Consider the following 20,018-nt stretch of genomic DNA (forward strand, 5'->3'; position numbering starts at 1 on the left):
CAATTACATTGGGTGGATGGTAAACATATTAATGGGACCAGGGAAGGGGCAGCAGTGATTGTAATACAAAACACGGGACTTGTACAGGGGAGACTGTGTTGCTTGGAGACATTATAATCCACTAGGTGGTTTCGAATGGCAGTTCCATTATTTCTTAATCTGTAAAACTGGAAAACAATTTTACTTCCCCCAGTCTAAAACTCTCCATGAATAAAAATGAGGTAATAACATTTCCTATCTCTTGTTGTTAAAAAAAGTAGTCTTTATTAATCATTTAGCATATAGTAATCACCCCAATATTAACTATCATTGGTTATAAATATTGAGTTAACTTGTTAAATCTTAGCTCTGAAATTTATTATATCTATTATTAATTTCAATTTCAGCTTCTGCATACAGCTATCAGGATTATGCTGGGATGATCACTGGGATGATCTAAGTATTTGTTCGCAAATCCTTTGAGAACTGCAGTTAATGCGTGATACGGCTTTGTTGTCACTTACTGACAGATATGGCTGTGTACATACATCACTTTGAAAAAAGTTACAGATTGACCATGTTGCTCTAAAAACTATTCCATAAAATTATTCTAGTTCCTTTAGTGATAATTAAATATATATCCACTAAGGCAACTCTTGCACTATTATTAGTCAAACAGAGATCTTCTTTCCTAAAATGGCTGAACACTCTGTTTTGGTTCTACCAAACCACAAAACACAAACCACAGTCTAAGACTCAAATCCTGAGTGGTGTGGAATACTGCAAATAAAATCGCTGCCAGGCCAATTTTTTGTTTGATGTAGCCAATCTTCTCTTCCAAATGACTTCACAATTCACTACCTCTTTTTAAAAAAGGATGAAAAGCACTGGTAACTTTCCCTCTTGACCTGAAATGTCCATAACGCAGAGCCACGATAATGAGAAACAGGAAAAGGGAGACTCACTAAAGAAGCTATAACTCAACAATAATATTGAACAGCTTTTTTATTATTGTTTTTTGATCTAGTATTGATGTAAGGTAACAGGCCCACAAAAACAATTTGAACACCCAACAGCTACATGATAGGGATAAAGGCATGTTTTTCTTTTTAAGTCATAAGTTACTTAAATTTATGCCAATAGTTTTGGAACTCATATGAATAATTCTATGCACTACTACTAAAAGTAGCACTTGAATTGTCTTAGGCCCTTTTGAAAAAGTCAACTTGGAACAGTAACTTTCACATTAAAAGCCCAAGGCTTAATCTTAAATACTATGCCATTATTATATATGCTTTCTATATTATTTTTCAGGACTCAAAGAATCAAAATGACAATTCTATTTGTGAAGTTCATCTATCTGATACATGTGCCGTTAAGCAACTTCAGAGGGAGAGCAGTGAACACTGACATGCTGAATGCATGTGGGTGGGTGATGACGTGATTTCATCTTTATAACCAACTTATCAGGTAGGTACTATGAAAAGTCAGGCAGAAAACCCAGGCTCTCTCCAAAGCCCATTCTCTTAACCACTATGTAAATTCTGAGTAAGGTTTTGATTTTGTTTTTGTTTTTTGCTTTTAAACCTAACAGTGATAATCACAATTATCACTACAACTGTACAGGCCTTGGCAGTTACACCTATCTATCTGCTAGGATATAGAACCATAGTATTATGTGAACAGACAGGGTCTAACCAAACTTTGTGAGCTACATCCATCAGAATTCTAATGGTGAATAAGGAGATAGTTAAGGCATAACAGATGCATGTATGGCACTAATGTTATTATTAAGTTATTTGGCAGCTCTTAATGATCAAGGTTACAGTAATGAAACAATTGAGTTTATGTTAATGGCTCCATCAGAACAATTACTGGGATAAAAAATGAAAGAGTCATTGTTTTAGAAAAGGTCATAGAGAGTGAATATCTTGAATAGGAGTGAAGATAAAACAAAATTCAGTTCAAGGAATGAAGGATAAATACAAAACATTTGTTACGATATTTCCTATTTCAATGCGAGTCATTCCAGGACAGATAGCCCTAACTTTTACATGGCTTTTCACTAGTCAAAAGAGAGAACCTGGAAAGTCCAGAAGCTAAAAAGATTATAAACAAGGCAGTAAATAAGCAAATACGTATGTTTAGATTTTCTATAGTCTTGGAGATAGGGGTAAGAGTGTCCTTCTGCTTTTGGCTAGGAATAATTGCTCAGGCTAATTTGTTCTTCCTCTCCAGCTAGACCACTCTAGACAAATGTTGGTAAATATAAAGTATCTGGGCAGGAAAGAGGGAGAAGTAAAACTAGAAAATGTTGGGAATTTGAAACATTGTACTCGTATATTTCTTAGAAACAAGAATTCTGTATCAAGGGATCCTCTTCATTTGGACCCTACATTTCTAAAAGCTTTCCTTGTGTTTTAACTCTGCTGGTAGATCCCAGTATCCTCCACCCAGAGATTCCAATCTTATTTCCAAGGCATTTATCTTAATAACCTTAGAGTTTAGTCATGGTCAAACACATTTTGCTGTGCCCTAGTCAGATTCTACCGTGGTCTTTATGGCCTTTCCTAGCTTTGTTGACTCTACCCTAAGGGCATAATCACCAAGAATGCAGAGTGTTCATCAGACAGCCCAGGGGGAAGGGGATCAGAAAAGATCCCAGGAGGAAAAAAATTATATGAAACAAAATATTAAGCTTAGAGGGCCATTATGTTCATTTAAAGAATTAAGATAGAACTAAAAAGTTTTGTATTACTTTATTCTAAAAAAATGCATTTTCTTTATAGTTCCCAACTTCAGTTAAAAAAAAAAAAAAACAGCTGAGGCATGAAAATCATCACATATAAATGAAAATGCAATTTAACAAAATGTCATATTTTATAAGTTTAACTGATGTAAATGTTTGAATTATCTATTAAAATTAAGCTGCCAGGTTCCTTTTCATACAAAGGAAGCTCTGTTTTATTTCATGTGTTACCACACTGTGTAGAAAAAGAATTTTTGTTTTTAAAGAAACATGAGATGGAGAGACAGAGAAGGAGGGAGAACCAAACTTCTCGAGTGATCTGACGATAGTTGTCATGCACATACTGTATACTTCACACTGTGATTGACATTTATTTGTAGTTAGTACTTTGTTTTATACACTGAGGAGTCATTGCTAGTAATTTTTTTTAAAGTAAAAGCACTGTCTGCTACCTTTGCTATCATCAACATCTCCAAATTATGGTCTAGGGCCAAAGTCTAATTTCTGGCCTCCAGATGTTAATACTTAGGAATTTTGTCTCATCCAACTCCTGTTAGGAAAATGTTTGGCAATAGATGATATACCAGTGAAGCCTACAGTCTCTGATATCAGATAACCTGGGTTCAAATATCCAGGCTTGGCCCCTACATAGGTCTGTGGTCCTGGTCAACTTACTTAGCTTTGTTACACTTTCCTTCTCTATCTAAAGGACATAATTACAATTTCTTCCTCTTAGGATTGCTATGAGGGTTTTAAAAGGATGCATATAAAAGTTCTTAGGACAGTGCATGGCACATAGAAAACACTTGGTAAATACTTCCTACCATTATTATATTAATAATCTGAAATGCTAATTCTAATTTGTCCATTCTGACAAATATTTCCACTCAATTGTTTTGAAGTTCTTAGCATGGAAAAAACAAACAAACAAAAACAAATGTGTCTATCAGTGCTGGGATGCTTACAGCCAACATCCAGAGTTATCTTGCCAGCTGCTCTTCCAGCATCATTGACAGCTACACATGTATAATCACCAGCATCCAGGTCTTGAGTTTCTTGAATCTTCAAAAGCCCCAAGAGAGGGTCAATAATGAGGAATGGTGAGGGCCTCAGCTCAAGATCCCCTAGGTCAAAACAAACGGAGAACATTAAACACTAAAGTATTTACATAGTTTGCTATTGGTTTAATTTTAAAACTGCTGAAGAAAACGAACTTCGAAGTTTTTAAAATATAAGTGTCTGGCACAAGGTATACACTTAAACAATGTTTATGCAAAGAATGAACAAAGTATTTCTTAGCACTAAGCTGATTTATTAGTCTATATCATTCTATGGGCTAACCTAGAGCCAAAAATCCAGTCCCAAATATTTCCTACTGTACATGTACCTAAATAAGAATGAACTCTAACGCTGCATGGGGGTGAGGCAGCTGTCACTGTGGCTGTGTTACACATGAAGAGAATGAGGAGATGCAGGTTGAAAAAAGGTTTCTACCATCGTTGTGGCAGGATGAATTTCAGTTATCCATGAAGTGTTTAGGAAGTGGCAATGGCGTTCTCAGTTTGGTCAATGACCAGTGTTTTGGTTTTATGAATGCTATCAGTCAGACTGGTATCTTGGGAGAGTCACAGGCTGCCTGAGAGGCTTCTGAGGATGTCTGGAAGAGAAGGAACTGCAGCTATCTGGAGAAGATAGACAGGGAAGAGCTTGTTGGTAGAACTGGAAAAACAGATGAGAAATTTCTGACAACTGCCAGAGAGAAGTATTTTATATAAATCTCCCAGAATACCTCTACTAAGTCTATATTATTCATCTAAGTTCTTTAAGTTAGAGTTATGAGTTTCTGGAAGAGGCAGGTAGGGAATAAATGTATGGAGGATAAAACCATGCATTGAGTTTGACCTCAGTGAAGCTAAAATGATGCTAGAAAAATTAGTGATGTCTGAGTTACCTGTGCATGCTGTCTCTCCCTGCAGCACCTCATATACCCTGAGAACCATTTCTCTATGAAGGCAGGCAATGCCTCAACTAATCTGTAAGTTAAGGTTAGCCTCTTCATATGATTGTCCTCCTTCAGGGTGACTATTCTCCTTAGAATGAAATTAACCAGGATGACCAATTCCATTAAAAAAAAAAATACCCAGTATTAGATGTTTAGTGCTTGGTGTCCGTAGCTTTTTTGTTTGTTTTTGTTTGTCAAGTCTAAAAAATTGCTCTCCAAAATGTCATATACTAGCCTAGCCATGTGCCCCGAAGACCACAGTAGTAACTCTCTTAGATTTTAATAAAAAAAGAGAACCCAAGAACTAGTAATTCTCTAGAATACTGTAAAAATCACCAATCAACAGACTCAGGGCAACAAACAGACAATTCTCTTTTTGTTTTTATAATTTTGGGAGCAGAAGAGGTCAAAGGAGCCATAAATTTGAAAACAAAAAAATTACATTAGCAACCGTCAGTGCCAAAAATAAAGTATTTTTCAGCATTCCAATATTTAAAACCCAAATCATCCTTTTAAGCTTGCTACTACATACCATGCAAGAATAAGAAAAGCAACCAAAGCTGTGTCTATGAGCCTCTGGGAAATTTTCATAAATAAAAGCAGATGATGTTGACATAAACTTTCCTCCCACTAAGGGAGAATGCGATGTGACCTAGCTGTTCATCAAGTATTAGAATGTTTGGACTGAAATGCATTAGAATTTTGGAATTTACTTCTCTCCTATTTCTTTTGTATATGTCAAAGGACATAAGAGGATAAAATCAAGCCCTTTTAGCTAGTAGTTTTTTTTTTAAATAAAAATGTTTAAAGAATAGCAGTAATGAAACAAAATATAAATTGGAAAACATGGATTTAATCAAGTTTGCATTCTGATCACATTTTGATAATCTCTCCTTTCTTCATTTCTACTGAAAAATTAGTACCAAATTATTGACAAGCCATAGAGACAGAACTTTGAGATGGAAATGAAATAGGGATTATTTAGTTTTAATGTTAGATAAGATTAGAAAAATGGTATAGTAAAACATGCAAACTTTCCCAACAATCTATGCTAGGACTTAACAATCATTGCTACTGAAGAGGGTTCTCTTTATGCTGTACTTTAAATTCAATTCTGGTCTCTGTGGATGTAAAGATGAACAAACAGAGAGATCATTATCTCTGGCATGAGATCCTTTCAAATAGCTGATGGTAATTAGTGGTTCTCAAAAATCATTGTCTCAAGACCCTTTATACTCTTAGATATTATTGGGGACTTTAATGAGGTTTTGTTTATATGAACTATATTTATTTGTACTTAGCATTTTAGAAATGAAACTGAAAATTTTAAATATACGTATTTATTTTATAACAAACTCATGACACTTTAACATAAATGAACATATTTTATGAGAAAATAATTATATTTCCAAAAACAAGAGATATTTAGTGAGAAGAGTGGTATTTCACAGTTTTGCAAATTTCTAGAATGTCTAGCTTAATAGAAGACAGCTGAATGCTCATATTTGCTTCTGCATTATGTAGCCTCCAAAAACTCCACTATACTCATATTCATGAGACAATGAATATGAAAAAGAGAAAAAATATCTTAGTATAATTAGGAAAATAATTTTGATTTCCTGGATTCCCTGAAAAAAATTATGAGGAACTCCCAGGGATTCCTGACTACACTTTAAGAAACTTCAATCTAAATTTAAAAATCCAATTTCTTTAATATTTTACCAGAAACATCCTCTATGCAACATTTTAATAGCATCCCTCATAATTTTTTGAACCCACTGTATGTTGCTTATTTCTAAAAATGAAAAATCCAAACTTTTGATGGGTATTTGTGTTTATGGAATTCCTTTTCTTTGATGGTCTGAATGGAATACAATTTATTAATGAAGAGTGGTTGCCAGGGATTTGGGAGCAAAGGAAATGAGAAGCTGTTGTTCAATAGGTATGAAGTTTCAATTGCACAAGATAAGTAAGTTCTAGATATCTGCTATGCAACAAAGTGCCTATAGTTAACAATACTGTATTGTACGTTTAAACACTTGTTAGGAAGATAGATTCCATGTGTTCCTACAATCAATCAATTAATCACCACCTACTTTACTCAATCAGAATTGCAAAAAAAGGGGGGGTATCACGAAAAAGTTATTCTTCTGCCTAAGGTGAGGTCTCTTCTTTACCTCTTGATTTCCATAAGGTACAATTTTCACAACCTTCCTATTGTCTCAACCCTAGCAGAGGTGAAAAAGGAGGGTCCAGATGCCTCCTCCTTCTTTCTTTCTGGAACCAATCTGCATATAGAAAAGATTATCCTCTAGTTTTGTTCTTGAAGATCCAGACTCTGCATCTGCAACAAATTGCTTGCTTGGGATGGGTAGGACAGTATGTTGGCCTGATCCTGGGGTTTATGGTTGCTCTGCATATTGTTGACGAACATTGAAATATATCCTCCAATAAGGTCTGTCAGTGTTTAATGCCCACATTCTAGCTATGTTGCTTCATAACTTGGACAGAGATACGGGATATTATTTACTGGGTCTGTTGAACCCCAACACTATGTTTGAGAGAGCTAATAGGTAGTCAATTTTAGAATCTTCCATATGGTGTCTGCCTGCGTCCCTAACTCCTCCTTACCTTCCAAGCCATTTATGGAACCCAGGCTAATATGAAGACTAAATTTCATTCAGAAAAGTAGCCTCAATTTCAGAAAACAAAAAGACTTTCTGTGTGACTCTGCTATCTATGGGTAGAGAAATCAATAGGTTACATTACTTCTTTTAATTTTTATTTTTAACATAAACTGCTGACTTTTAAAAAAGAGAAATACTGCTTCTCTAATACATTTTTTCCGGATTTATTTATGATGGGAGTTTGACACTGATTATCAATTTCATTTGTAATTCAAAATTTAAGTATTTTAAATAAGTAAAATTAGTTTGTGTTATCTGAAATAAACCTAATTAAGAAGCAAATCCAGAAATGCTTTTTTTTATCACAGAAAACATGAAGACTCAAAATCATTTAACATGGAAAACTGTCAAAATGGCATTATCTTCTAGCTTTCTTGTTTTTTATTTGTATTGTTTAAAAGTGTTTGTTTTCTACATAAAGCCTTTCTTTTTCACCTCATGTTCCCTAAGAGTTTGAACCCGAGGTGAATTCATAATTTTGTGATTATGACATCAACTCGTTGCTATGGGGACGTCTGTGATTTAACAAACAGAATCATAACAATAGTTCTTTGTACTGTTTAGCATTTTTCATCTGAAGATTAAAAAGTATTTTGCAAACAGCATCTCAATAATCCTAGCAACCTCCCTTTTAGAGTGTTTGTGGGACTTTTTCTTTCTCATAGATTGGAAGAACTGAGACAGAAACAGAAGTGGGACGTTTTACACAGATATGTACTGTCAGCATCTGAGTCTGGACCAGGATCCAAGTGTATTCCCACTAAGACAAATAGCACATTATTGGTATTTTATTACAGAATCACAAAGGTGTAATCTTCATGTTACAAAGACAGGCAGATAACTTCCATGCTCGATATAAGTACCTCCCATTTATGATGAAGCCAGCCACAAAACACTTTTGTCTTTTAACTACTTGTAAGCTTTAATGTTGTCTTTTTTTTTTTTTTTTTTTTTTTTTGAGGACTTTATAGAAAGTATCGTTGGGAATCTAGAAAACTTTCTAATAGTGACAGACATTATCTCTAAGAAAAGTGAACTGAAATCAGGAAGGCCATTTCAAACATTAACAGAGTATTCTTGGACAATTTTCTACAGGAAACAATCCTAAACTAACAAAGAGAATGTTCAGCTGGATTAGCAAAGGCGAACTTTTCCTGCTTTGATTTTCATGGTTGTCTAATCCACACCAGATGTCAAATCCTGAAATTCAGAGTTCAGAATTTTGAACTATTGTCTCTAGTGAGATCATAAACACATTTTATGGGGCTGCTAAGTCACACACCAAAACAAAATTTTAACAAATCATCTTTTTAAAAGAAAAAACAAATCCAAGTGAACCAGACAGGAACATACTTAAGAAATGTACCTTTGAACCATTTAACTTGAGGCAGAGGAGTCCCAGAGGATTTACATTCCATAACTGTTGTATCCCCAAGAGCAACCAATAGCTCACTCTGAACTACAACCAACTTTGGGGCTTCTGAAAAATACAAACATGCAAATGGTTAATGTCTGGCCCAATGCTACATGCACCTTGTTTATGATTACACTAAATGAATCAGTTTAACAAAATCCGCCAGTATTTGTGTGCTTGTGGTTATTTCACTGTTTACAAATAGAAAGAGACTCTTACAATGTGAGTGTACAAAGAAGTGCATGATGAAAAGATCATTTATTAAGAGCAAATATATATAATAGGCAAAAATAATTCAGATAAAAGAGTCAAAAAATTTAGGAAATTAGCCAAAAGGTCTTTATGGAAAAAAAAGATATATAAAGAGAGAAAAATCTTAGAAATCTGAACAGATCTTATAGAAATAACAAGTAATACTAAAGGAATAGAAAGAAATGGATAGTAATAAAAATATCAGACAAGCTATGATGGTAAGACTGATTTGGCTAGGTTAAGAATGGAGGATAATATAATTACAGGTGAATTAGTTATAATATTTTCTATGTGATTTTAAGGATATTCATTTAACTACAGAGAAAGTTGCAGTTGAAGGCTAAAAGTTATATCTATAAAAAGTAGAGTCTCCATTATCCTTTTCCCTTTGATGGTAAAGACAAACATTCTCTGTTTCTTTCCTCTCTTGCTTAATGCTTTCATTCACTCATACATTCTTCTCTGAACTGGGCATGTTAGGACTTTCTAACTTTAATTGAAGTAGTTTCAAACAAGGCTAAGAGTTAACTTCTCAAAGATCATGTTAATCCTCTGCTAGAAAACCTTTGGTAATTTTATTTCCCAATTCCCTAGTTTGGCTTTCAAAAACCATAAACTAGTGCAGAGCTTTCTTTTTAAACTTACCCTCTATAACACTTCCTTTCTTATCACAAGGTATGAAGCTACACTGGTAGTTCAAAACAGCCCCTACTCTGTTCTATCTTCCTGCTTTTGCAAAAGCAGTTTCCTCTGCCTGAAATGCCCTTTGCCACAGCTTTTCAAATCCTACTCATTCCTCCAGACTGAGCTTAAATCCTGTCTCCTTTGAGAAATCTTTACAAATTCCCCCGTCAGAATTAATCTTCCTTTCTGCCAACCCTTACTGTAGTACTCGTCTGTCTGCTATCTTATATTTCTCTATGTATAGCCACTCCCATTATGTGAGCTCTCAAAAAGTAAGAATTTCATAACACATTTTTTTTATATTCCACAGTCTTTAGTACTTTAGATCCTCAAGGTGATTAATAAGGTAAATAAGTGAATCAATTATTTTGGCCTCTTTGTGAATGAATCAAAATTCATTTCTACAATTCAGAATCTGTTTCTACCCCTTTCTACATTCCCACTGCCTATTTCTTCTCTAATCTTCCAAACTTATTTGCCTTGTGCCTTCATTATTTCTGTCAATGAGACCACTTCTTTCCAGGCTTTCAGATTCAATATTTATGACACTTTTGCTACCTCCCTCATCTGTACAAACCAACTACAATTCTCAATTTTTATTTTAGCTTTCTTCCTCTCCACTGCCAGTTTCATTACCTCACTATAAATGGCTGGGCGGACTGCTAGCCATTAATTATTCACAATTTACAAACTAACATTGAGCATGTAATATCCTTGTCCTTTATTTGTTAAAAAGAGACCAAATTAAAAGAAACATTCTATTCTATATAATTAGATTATATGATTATATGAAAATATATTAGATTACAATAATATATTAGAATATATTATAATTCATTATATTGTGGAATATTATAGAATTATCATGAAATGCATCTTCAATAAAAGTTTATATTTGGAAGGGAAAAACTAAAGATGAAAATTTAAAAAGTATGTAGATAGGATAAATGACAGAAATATTATAAACATTTAATTACAATAGAAATATTATAATGTTTTGAATATAAGTGAAAAATATAAAATGGAAGTTGAGGTAAACTAGAATGGATATAAAAATTATTAATATGTAAATAAAGTATTGAAAACAACAGAAAAACCACAGGATAGAACTCTGTGGACCATCTAAGACTCTGTAAGCATCCTGGACTTCTGTTGACTAATGAAGCAATCTACTCCCTGAACTTTTAACTTAGTTACAGTATTTCCTTTAATCAAATGTGAAATTAATAATAAATTTTAAGGCTAACACTCATTCCTAATATTAATTAGGAATATTAATAGAAAAATACTTTTAAATTGCTTGGTATGATACTTATCCTATTTTCATTGCCTTTTAAACTGATTATACTTGCCAATGTATCTGAGGGTAGAAGTCTGTTTGTCTGTTCCAGCTGAATTGCTTGCCAGGCAACCATAGATCCCTGCATCTTTGGGAATCGCATTTTTGATAAATAAGGTTCCTTCTGAGGTCATCCTATATCTATGAAAAAAAGAAAATACAATTGAAAATACCTTAATAATAGTATGAAGAAACTATAGCATCTTCCTTACAATTATCTTCAAATATTTTAGACATATTTTTGGTGCTGGTTGTAGAAATTATTAATGTCATCATTTTATTAACAGAAATGTAGTAGTGGTATAGTAGTAGCAGTAACGGTAATAATAACAATAATAACAATAAGAATAGATCTTTTGTATCCAGTTCTTGCTATATGCCAAAGGCTGCTCCAGATGTTTTACATTATGTTTTACATAATGTTTTATATCCTCCTAACAACCCAGTGAGTTAGGTATTACTATTACCTCTGTTGTATGGAGGAGGAAAAGAATTATATAATTTGCCCAAAGGCAGTTAGTAAACGGAAGAAGTGGAATTTGCAACCAAGCAATCACACTCTGTGTGAATTGCTATGCTAAATGGTTCCTCAATATGCAAACCTGAGATGCAATACCTCCTGTCATACGGCAAGTCAGTGGTGAGTCTAGGAGTAGAATCTGGCTCATACCTAAGTCCTCCTCCTCATGCAAAACAATGGAGAGCAATGGAAACTCAATAGCTGGGAAACTTCTTTGTGTTCCACATGTTCATTACACTCTTTGAGCATGAGAGGATTAAATGTCTTTTAAAGTCATTCAGCAGATAAAATACATCTCAATGCAGTATGGCAAAAGTGAATAGGAGTTGCAAAGAATGTCTGTACACATTTTAATTAGAGCTACTGTTCTGTCCTTTGCCTCTTCCTCTCTCTTCTTTTAAATCCCAGGACCATCTTTTTAATAGATTAGTGAAAACTACACATTACCCCATAGAAAGTTTATTATCCTCATTTCAATTATTCAAGGTAAATCGAGTGTTACGGTGTCATGTTTGTGATAAAAGTACCGTGAGGCTCTTAGTCCCAGCTATTAACTTCAAGGCTGAAGAACATCAAACTGTCAATCCATCATTTCTTATTTTATGGACATTTCCTGGCCCATTTAGAAAATCTAAAGCTGTGGATTTTGGTCAAACTCCCTTAACTTTAGGGATTTAGTCACATCAGTTTTGTCCAACTTTTGATTGGTTTTCATCAACACTTCACTCAGTAAAAACAAAGAACGTGATACAAACCCAGTACCTGTGTGAACCCATGATAAACATATCATTAATAGTCCAGGTGATCTTTGGTTTGGGATAACCCGTTGCAGAACACCTGATGGAGACCTCAGATCCTCCCGTGAATGACTGATTCTTGGGCATCACAGTGACTTTGGGTGGTTCTGCAAATAGAAAGAAACATATATAGTGAAATGGCAATTTATCTTGATGTTAGGAGCTTCCTGTGTTAGCAGATTTGTAGGCTTCTTACCGCACCATTATTTTTATTTTGTACTTCCAAAAGTTCGTTTATAAAAAGTAACAACTAAGTTGCAGTAGGGCTCAGGAGATTTCTTCCCCAAAGCTGATAGGAGTTGCAGATGCTGCTTTCTTCTGGCTTCTTGTGGCCCAGGTTTCATGAGATTGGGAGTCCTGGTCCTTCCAGAGGCCCTCTTTTCCCTGAGAGCGTGATACATGCAATGGCTGGGACCCTGGAGCCTGCCTCTACCCTGCAGGTTCAGGATAGAAGGCTTTCCTTCTGGCCATTTGCCCTGAGACCTTGCAGCTTAGGCCAGCTGTCAAACCATGAGCCCCAGGCCCATACTCCTACTTCTAGAACCTGGACGCATTGAGAGTGGATGAGGACCTGCCCTCAGAGCTCGGGAAGGGTCTGGCTAACTCTACTCTGGAGGACATCTGGGGACTGAATCTGACGCCAGTGATAGGAAAGGACTGAATGAAAGTCAGAGGAGCTACAGGAGTAAGACACAGTAGTATTTGGCAGCTGGAGCAAGGGAATGAGGAAAAGGGGTACCTCTGTCCATTCTCTAGCCAGGTTCTGCCTCCCAGCCATTCAGCCCCCTTGTCCTGCTCTGCCCCATGGCCTTGGTTACCAGACTGGCCTCGCAGTAACTCCATTCTCCTGGGGTTTCTTGGGCATGTGGAAAAAGGTGGTCCTCATAGCCTGGGGACATCAGTTATAATGAGGCCACTGGTGGGGATGGCATCCGGCATCTCCACTTTGAATATTCCTGAGATAAAGAACTTCATTTTCCTTTTGGGGTCATAGAAGGAAACAAAGGTGGGGTATACCACAGAAATGATGGGCATCCACACCTGAATTGCCAGGTAAAAGGTATCGTTCTTTGAGGTAACAGGTCCCCACTGTCCTGATATCCTCAGGGTAAATCCACATTTTGAGGTTCTCTCTGACCATGCACTGGCCCACGTCAGACATCACAGTCATGGTTTGTCCTGGAGCACTACTAGTTGATAAAGACGTTCCCAAGACACATGATCAGGCCTACAGGCCCATGAAGAGAACCCCTGCTTGGCTATCTGCACACAGCAGTTGCAGAGGGCCTCCAAGAGGCCCATCAAGTTCAGGACACTCTGGTGGTTAGAAATGATGACACAAGGATGGTGCACTTCCACCTGCTGGTGGCCCTCTGGCTCAGAGTGAAGGCCCTAAATGTACTTGAAGAGCTAGTCAAACCAACAGATGATATTCATGTTCTCCCCCATGTTAGTGTGATGGTGCAACAGGCCATAGTGGAGACCGTGAAACAGAGCACACAGTTCAAGGTGACCTTGCCTTAGAACCTGGCCATGCAGCTCAGTTGTATGAGCAGCAGCATGGTGGTCAGGCTTGACAAGAGCTCCATGGGCACAGCAGCTGGGACCACATACCTGCAGTACTACCCTGGCAGACCCAACTGTGCTGGCCTCAAGCCTCCTCTCTCAACCCCAGCCCAGAAAGGCCTCTTTAGATGACCCTTATCAGGGATTTAGCCCAATCAGTGCAGGGAAGGACCTGAAGGAATTTTTACTTATTTAATTTTTTAGCATTTTATTTTTATTTTTTAATTTAAATTCAATTAATATATAATGTACTGTTAGTTTCAGAGGTAGAGTTCAGTCATTCATCAGTCTCATAACACCCAGTGCTCATTACATCATATACCCTCCTTAATGCCCATTGTCCAGTTACCCATCTCCCACCTCCCTCCCCTCCAGCAACCCTCAGTTTGTTTCCTATGATCAAGTCTCTTCTATGATCAAGTACCAGTTTGTCTCCTTATCTGATTTCATCTTGTTTTACTTTTTCCTCTTTTCCTCTACAATCCTGTTTTGTTTCTTAAATTCCATATATGAGGGATATGATAATTATCCTTTTACTGATTGACTTATTTTAGCATAATACCCTCTAGTTCCACCCACACCATTGCAAATGGCAAGATTTCATTTTTTGATGACTAATATTCCATTATATAATATTATATATATTATATATAATATATACACACATACATATTCCACATCTTCTTTATCCATTTATCTCTCAATGAACATCTGGGCTGTTTCCACAGTTTGGCTATTTTGAACATTGCTGCTATAAACACTGGGTGCAGGTGCCCCTCTGGATCACTACATTTGTATCTTTGGGGTAAATACTTGGTAGTGTAATTGCTGGGTTATACGGTAGGTCTATTTTCAACTTTTTGAGGACACTCTATAATATTTTTCAAAGTGGCTGTACCACCTTGTATTCCCACTAGCAGTAGAAGACGGTTCCCCTTTCTCTGCATCCTTTCCAGCATCTGTCATTTCCTGACTTGTTAATTTTAACCATTCTGATTGGTGTGAGGCGGTATCTCATTGTGGTTTTGATTTGTATTTCCCTGACACTGAGTGATGTTTAGTTTTTTTTTAATGTATCTGTTGGTTACTTGTAATGTAACCAACTTTTTTGGAAAGATGTCTGTTCATGTAATCTGCCCATTTCTTGATTGGATTATTTGTTCTTTGGGTGTTGAGTTTGATAAATTCCTTATAGATTATGGATACTTACCCTTTTCCTGAGAAGATATTTTCAAATATCCAGTTGTCTTTTGGTTTTGTCAACTATTTCCTTTGCTGTGCAAAAAGCTTTTTATTTTGATGAAGTCCCAATAGTTCATTTTTGCCTTTGTTTCCCTTGCCTTTGGAGACATGTCTAGCAAGAAGTTGCTGCAGCTGAGGTCACAGAGGTTGCTGCCTGTGCTCTCCTCCAGGATTTTGATAGATTCCTGTCTCACATTTAGGTCTTTCATTCATTTTGAGTCTATTTTTGTGTATGATGTAAGATAATAGTCCAGTTTCATTCTTCTGCATGTAGCTATCCAATTTTCCCAACACTATTTGTTGAAGAGAATGTCTTTTTTTCCATTGGATATTCTTTCCTGCTTTGTCAAAGATTAGTTGACCATAGAGTTGAGGGTCTGTTTATGGGTTCACTATTCTTCTACTTTCCATTGATCTATATGTCTGGTATTTTTTATTTTTATTTATTTATGATAGTCACAGAGAGAGAGAGAGAGAGAGAGAGAGAGAGAGGCAGAGACATAGGCAGAGGGAGAAGCAGGCTCCATGCACCGGGAGCCCGACATGGGATTCGATCCCGGGTCTCCAGGATGGCGCCCTGGGCCAAAGGCAGGCACTAAACCGCTGCGCCACCCAGGGATCCCTATGTGTCTGTTTTTGCACCAGTACCTTACTATCTTGATGTTTACAGCTTAGTAGTAGAACTTGAAGTCCAGAATTGCGATGCCACCAGCTTTGGTTTTCTTTGGAACCAAAGGAATTTTAAAGCAAAGAAAGAAAATCCTTTTTAAGAGTAAAATGAATTTGATCCCAATGTTATGTTTCTATGCTTCACTGGTTACCAGTGGTCCCTTCTTACTTTGCTCCCAACAGCTGACCATTGGGTTCTGCCTACTAAGCTGGAATTTCAGTATAAATCTGTTTTCCATAAAAGTCTCTAGATAGGGCCTTTTGTGATTTTCTGTATAGTGAACACAGGCTTGGAGCCACAACTGGTTCTGACTGCTGATTCCTTTGTTTGAAGTTCACTTCTTTATTAGATTATAAATGTGTTGAGGTAAAGACAAAGTCTTTCATATTATTTCATATTCCACTACATCCTGCAGTACTTAACACCCCTTGCATGTTATACAGTGACTTGTAAATAATGGGTACTTAAAAGTGTTGATAGAATACAGAATACAGGCCATTCCTAAACTGTAAATTGGCTCTAAGAATTTTTATGCCTAAAAAAAAAAAAAAAAAAAAAAAGAATTTTTATGCCTGCCACCACTCAAGGCCCTGCTATATTGTTCATTTCGCTCAGCCCAGGAATTCACGGGATACAACAGGAAATATCAATTATTCAAAGTTCTATTACATTCACTCCACTTCTATGGCAGAAAATAGACTTTTGAAAATGAAATATTAAATCAGGAAGTTATTGTCAAAAAGGATACGAAAATTCCCTGGGATAACTGTAATGTTGATGTATTTGGTCTTATCAATTCCACATTTTACATCTAGATTACTACAGAGTAAGGATAATCTTCAAAGAAAGTACCATCAAAGAAATAACTTTCTTAGTATAAATATTCCCCACTCAATAAGATAAATGAAAATAAACTTACTTTCACAATGTTTGAAATAGATGTTGTAAGTAAGACATTACTATTACTAATCTACTATTGTAAGATTCAATAACATGTAATTTTTGCACAATTATTATATTCCAGACTCAGTGCTAACCTGTAGGGACACAATGATGAACCAAGCGGACATAGTTTCAACTTTCCATTTAACTGGATTTTTAATAGAAATGAAATCCAGAAATTCATTTAGTTAGATCTATATATATTTATGATATATCTTTACAATGTTAGCCTGCAAATTGTGGCTTAATTTCACTAAGAAAAATTAGTCTGAGGAATCCTGATAATTTGAAGGAGATACAAGTGGTACTGCTGGACCAGGCAGCTACACAACTGAACAAAACTAATTAGTGCCTAATTGCTAACAGCTTACGATCACTACCCCCCTTTTTTTTTTCCTGTTTACATTGTGTTTTTCAAATTATGATTGTCTTTGAAGTTAATGTTTAAAGGGCTTTTCCTGCCTGTGGACTTGGTTGATAGTCTCATTATTCCATGGATTCTTCTTGATGAAATAGGGCTACAGAAATGCAGGAGGTCAAGGGCAGAGTGGCCATGGCCAATAAGTTCAAATTGTGATTACATCTGGAGTCCATCAATTCTGAAATGCCAGAGGAGTACACATGCTGTGGGAGTGGTGCAGATAATCTTCAAGGGATGAGAAAAAAAGGAACACTTTTTCTCTTTGGAATTTATTGATTACCCACATTTATTCAGTCCCACTTTCTGAAAATAAAATGTTTCTTATATCTAGTTCATTTTGACCTAGGATTGCTGCATAGATTCAGCAGTTCTTGGGATTTTTGTCTAAACATGGTGCCTTTCAATGAAATCTGACAGAATTAGCCTGGCATGTCTCCCAGCAAGAATTCCTCTGGTAGGCTCTGTAGTTTAGGTATCAATGTGAAAATAAATGTCAGTTACTCAAACCAGGATGCAGGGAGCTAAGAGGTCATTTCTCAAATAAAGCCTGGATATAGGGTGTTGCTCAGGGTCATGAAATCAGTCTGTGTGCATACACACAAATGGAATGACATCATCTCACAGAAGGTGAGAAATCTGTTGTTGTTCTGGAAAGAATAGTTCCACTGACAATAAGAAAATCAAAAAGGACATGAACAAATATGGAAGCAAAATTAGATTTCTGCCAAATAACACTTGAATAAAGATGGTCAGAATGATTCAGGCTCCAGTTGATTAGGTTAAATAAAGATGTAATAGACTTCACTATACATAATTATCTCAATAGTTAGAATTTTTAATTTTCTAGAAAATAAAGCTCCTTTTGTTTTGATCAAGTGGTTTTAACGGAGCAAGAACCAGTTTAAAAACCTTAGTTCAACTCCATCACAGTCTAAAGTCAAATTTTAGGTTTTGGGGAGAAGTAATCCATTCTTAGTTGCTTTTCAAATTCATTTCACCACCACAACCATTACCATTATTATCACCATCATCACCATTATTACCACCACCACCACCATCATCAACCATCAACATTAATATCATAAATAACAACTTGCTTTTCATTAGCCAAAGCAGGGGAAATATGGTACTCCATTAGTATTAAGACATTAATTCATTCTTTATATTTTAATCATAATAAAAGCAAAATATGTGAGTTTTTATAATTTCTCAACAATGGCTTAAAGAGTTACACATAGATTATGATACTAAAAATTTAAAAAATAAACACTACTTTAAGACTTAGGTGTTTTAACACATTATGAATGGTCAGGCTAGCAAAATGAATTCTAAATGGCCATGAAAATAGCCATGGGCAGCCTGGGTGGTTCAGTGGTTTAGCACCACCTTCGGCCCAGGGTGTGATCCTGGAGACCCGGGATCGAGTCCCATGTTGGGCTCCCTGCATGGAGCCTGCTTCTCCCTCTGCCTCTCTGCCTCTCTATCTTTCTCTCCCTCTCTCTCTCTCTCTCATGAATAAATAAATAAAATCTTAAAAAAAAAAGAAAAGAAAAGAAAACAGCCATTACTCTGATTCCAAAGACTGAAGAAGATAAAATCAAGCCTAACTCTTGCAAATCTCCAATGTCATCTTCACACTCACAAGGCATATTTCTTGTTAATGGTCAGCTGGGTCTGACTTGTTGCTATTATAATGCCTCTGGTAGGACATTCTCAAAAAGACCAAAGGGGCCTTCTCTTCAAAATGATTTAATTATCATCAATAAATTATATCAGATAATGGTAATGCTTTGAATTACCTAAGCAATACTTTAAAATATTTTTCACTACTGGTATATTTAGAGTACTTGGGCAAGTTTCTTTGTGTTTTCATTCTCTCACATAAATCAACAATCGTCTCATCTCTACTCAACCATATTCAAACAAAACATTTATTGAGTATATCTACAATTTTCAGGTACTTTATAACCACAGAGAACTCACAGAATATACAAAACAAATTACATACAAACTAGGGATTAAATCTCTTTCTGGGGGGATCCCTGGGTGGTTCAGTGGTTTAGCGCCTGCCTTTGGCCCAGGGCGCGATCCTGGAGTCCCGCAGTCGAGTCCCACGTCGGGCTCCTGGCACAGAGCCTGCTACTCCCCCATCCTGTGTCTCTGCCCTACCCCCTTTGTCTATCATAAATAAATAAATCTTTAAAAAAAATCTCTTTCTGGTGGTTAGTTCTTGAAATAAGAATGTGACCAAAATTACTGAACGCTTGTTATATGGTAGATGTCTAACTCTAGACCTATCATTTATTTCCCACAACTCTATGAAGTGCCACTGCCATTTTATAGAGCAAGCACCTAATAAATAATCCATGGTGTCCAGTTTATATCTTAATAGGGACAATAACTCACAGGGTTATTGTAGATTAGCTAAATTAACATACATAAAACACTTGGAACGATTCCTGGTGCAGAGTAGGCACTATGTGATTTTTGCTATTATCAGTTTTCCATTAAATAGTAAAGTATGACAAAGGATGATAAAATAAGTACTATAGTATTTAAAATAAGTGTGTATATATGTGTTAGCTAGGCACTTACAAATGAAACTTGATCACAATTCTCATACTTGCATATTTAGATTACACATCCTCTAATAAATAATACTAAATATATCTTATTTGATTCTTCTGAAATTTGAGATGTTTCTAGATACCTAAAATTTATTGGAAATTTCAATAAAAATAGATAAATTTAGCT

At 35.9% G+C, this 20,018-nt stretch overlaps 1 protein-coding gene across 3 annotated transcripts in view; it reads right to left on the minus strand.

The window, feature by feature from the left end:
- The window catches only part of HMCN1 (hemicentin 1), a 458,239-nt gene that overhangs the window by 224,403 nt on the left and 213,818 nt on the right, over positions 1-20,018 (minus strand). For all 3 annotated transcript variants that reach the window (XM_072830872.1, XM_072830871.1, XM_072830874.1), the window contains exons 12-15: positions 12,389-12,530; positions 11,120-11,247; positions 8,784-8,897; positions 3,694-3,852 (exon numbers count right to left, since the gene is read on the minus strand). In XM_072830872.1, the coding sequence (XP_072686973.1) occupies positions 3,694-3,852; positions 8,784-8,897; positions 11,120-11,247; positions 12,389-12,530 (543 nt within the window). The remainder of the gene's footprint in view (positions 1-3,693; positions 3,853-8,783; positions 8,898-11,119; positions 11,248-12,388; positions 12,531-20,018) is intronic.

The sequence above is a fragment of the Canis lupus genome, chromosome 6 (genome assembly GCF_048164855.1).
Source record: "Canis lupus baileyi chromosome 6, mCanLup2.hap1, whole genome shotgun sequence".
NCBI classification, from domain to species: Eukaryota; Metazoa; Chordata; class Mammalia; order Carnivora; family Canidae; genus Canis; species Canis lupus.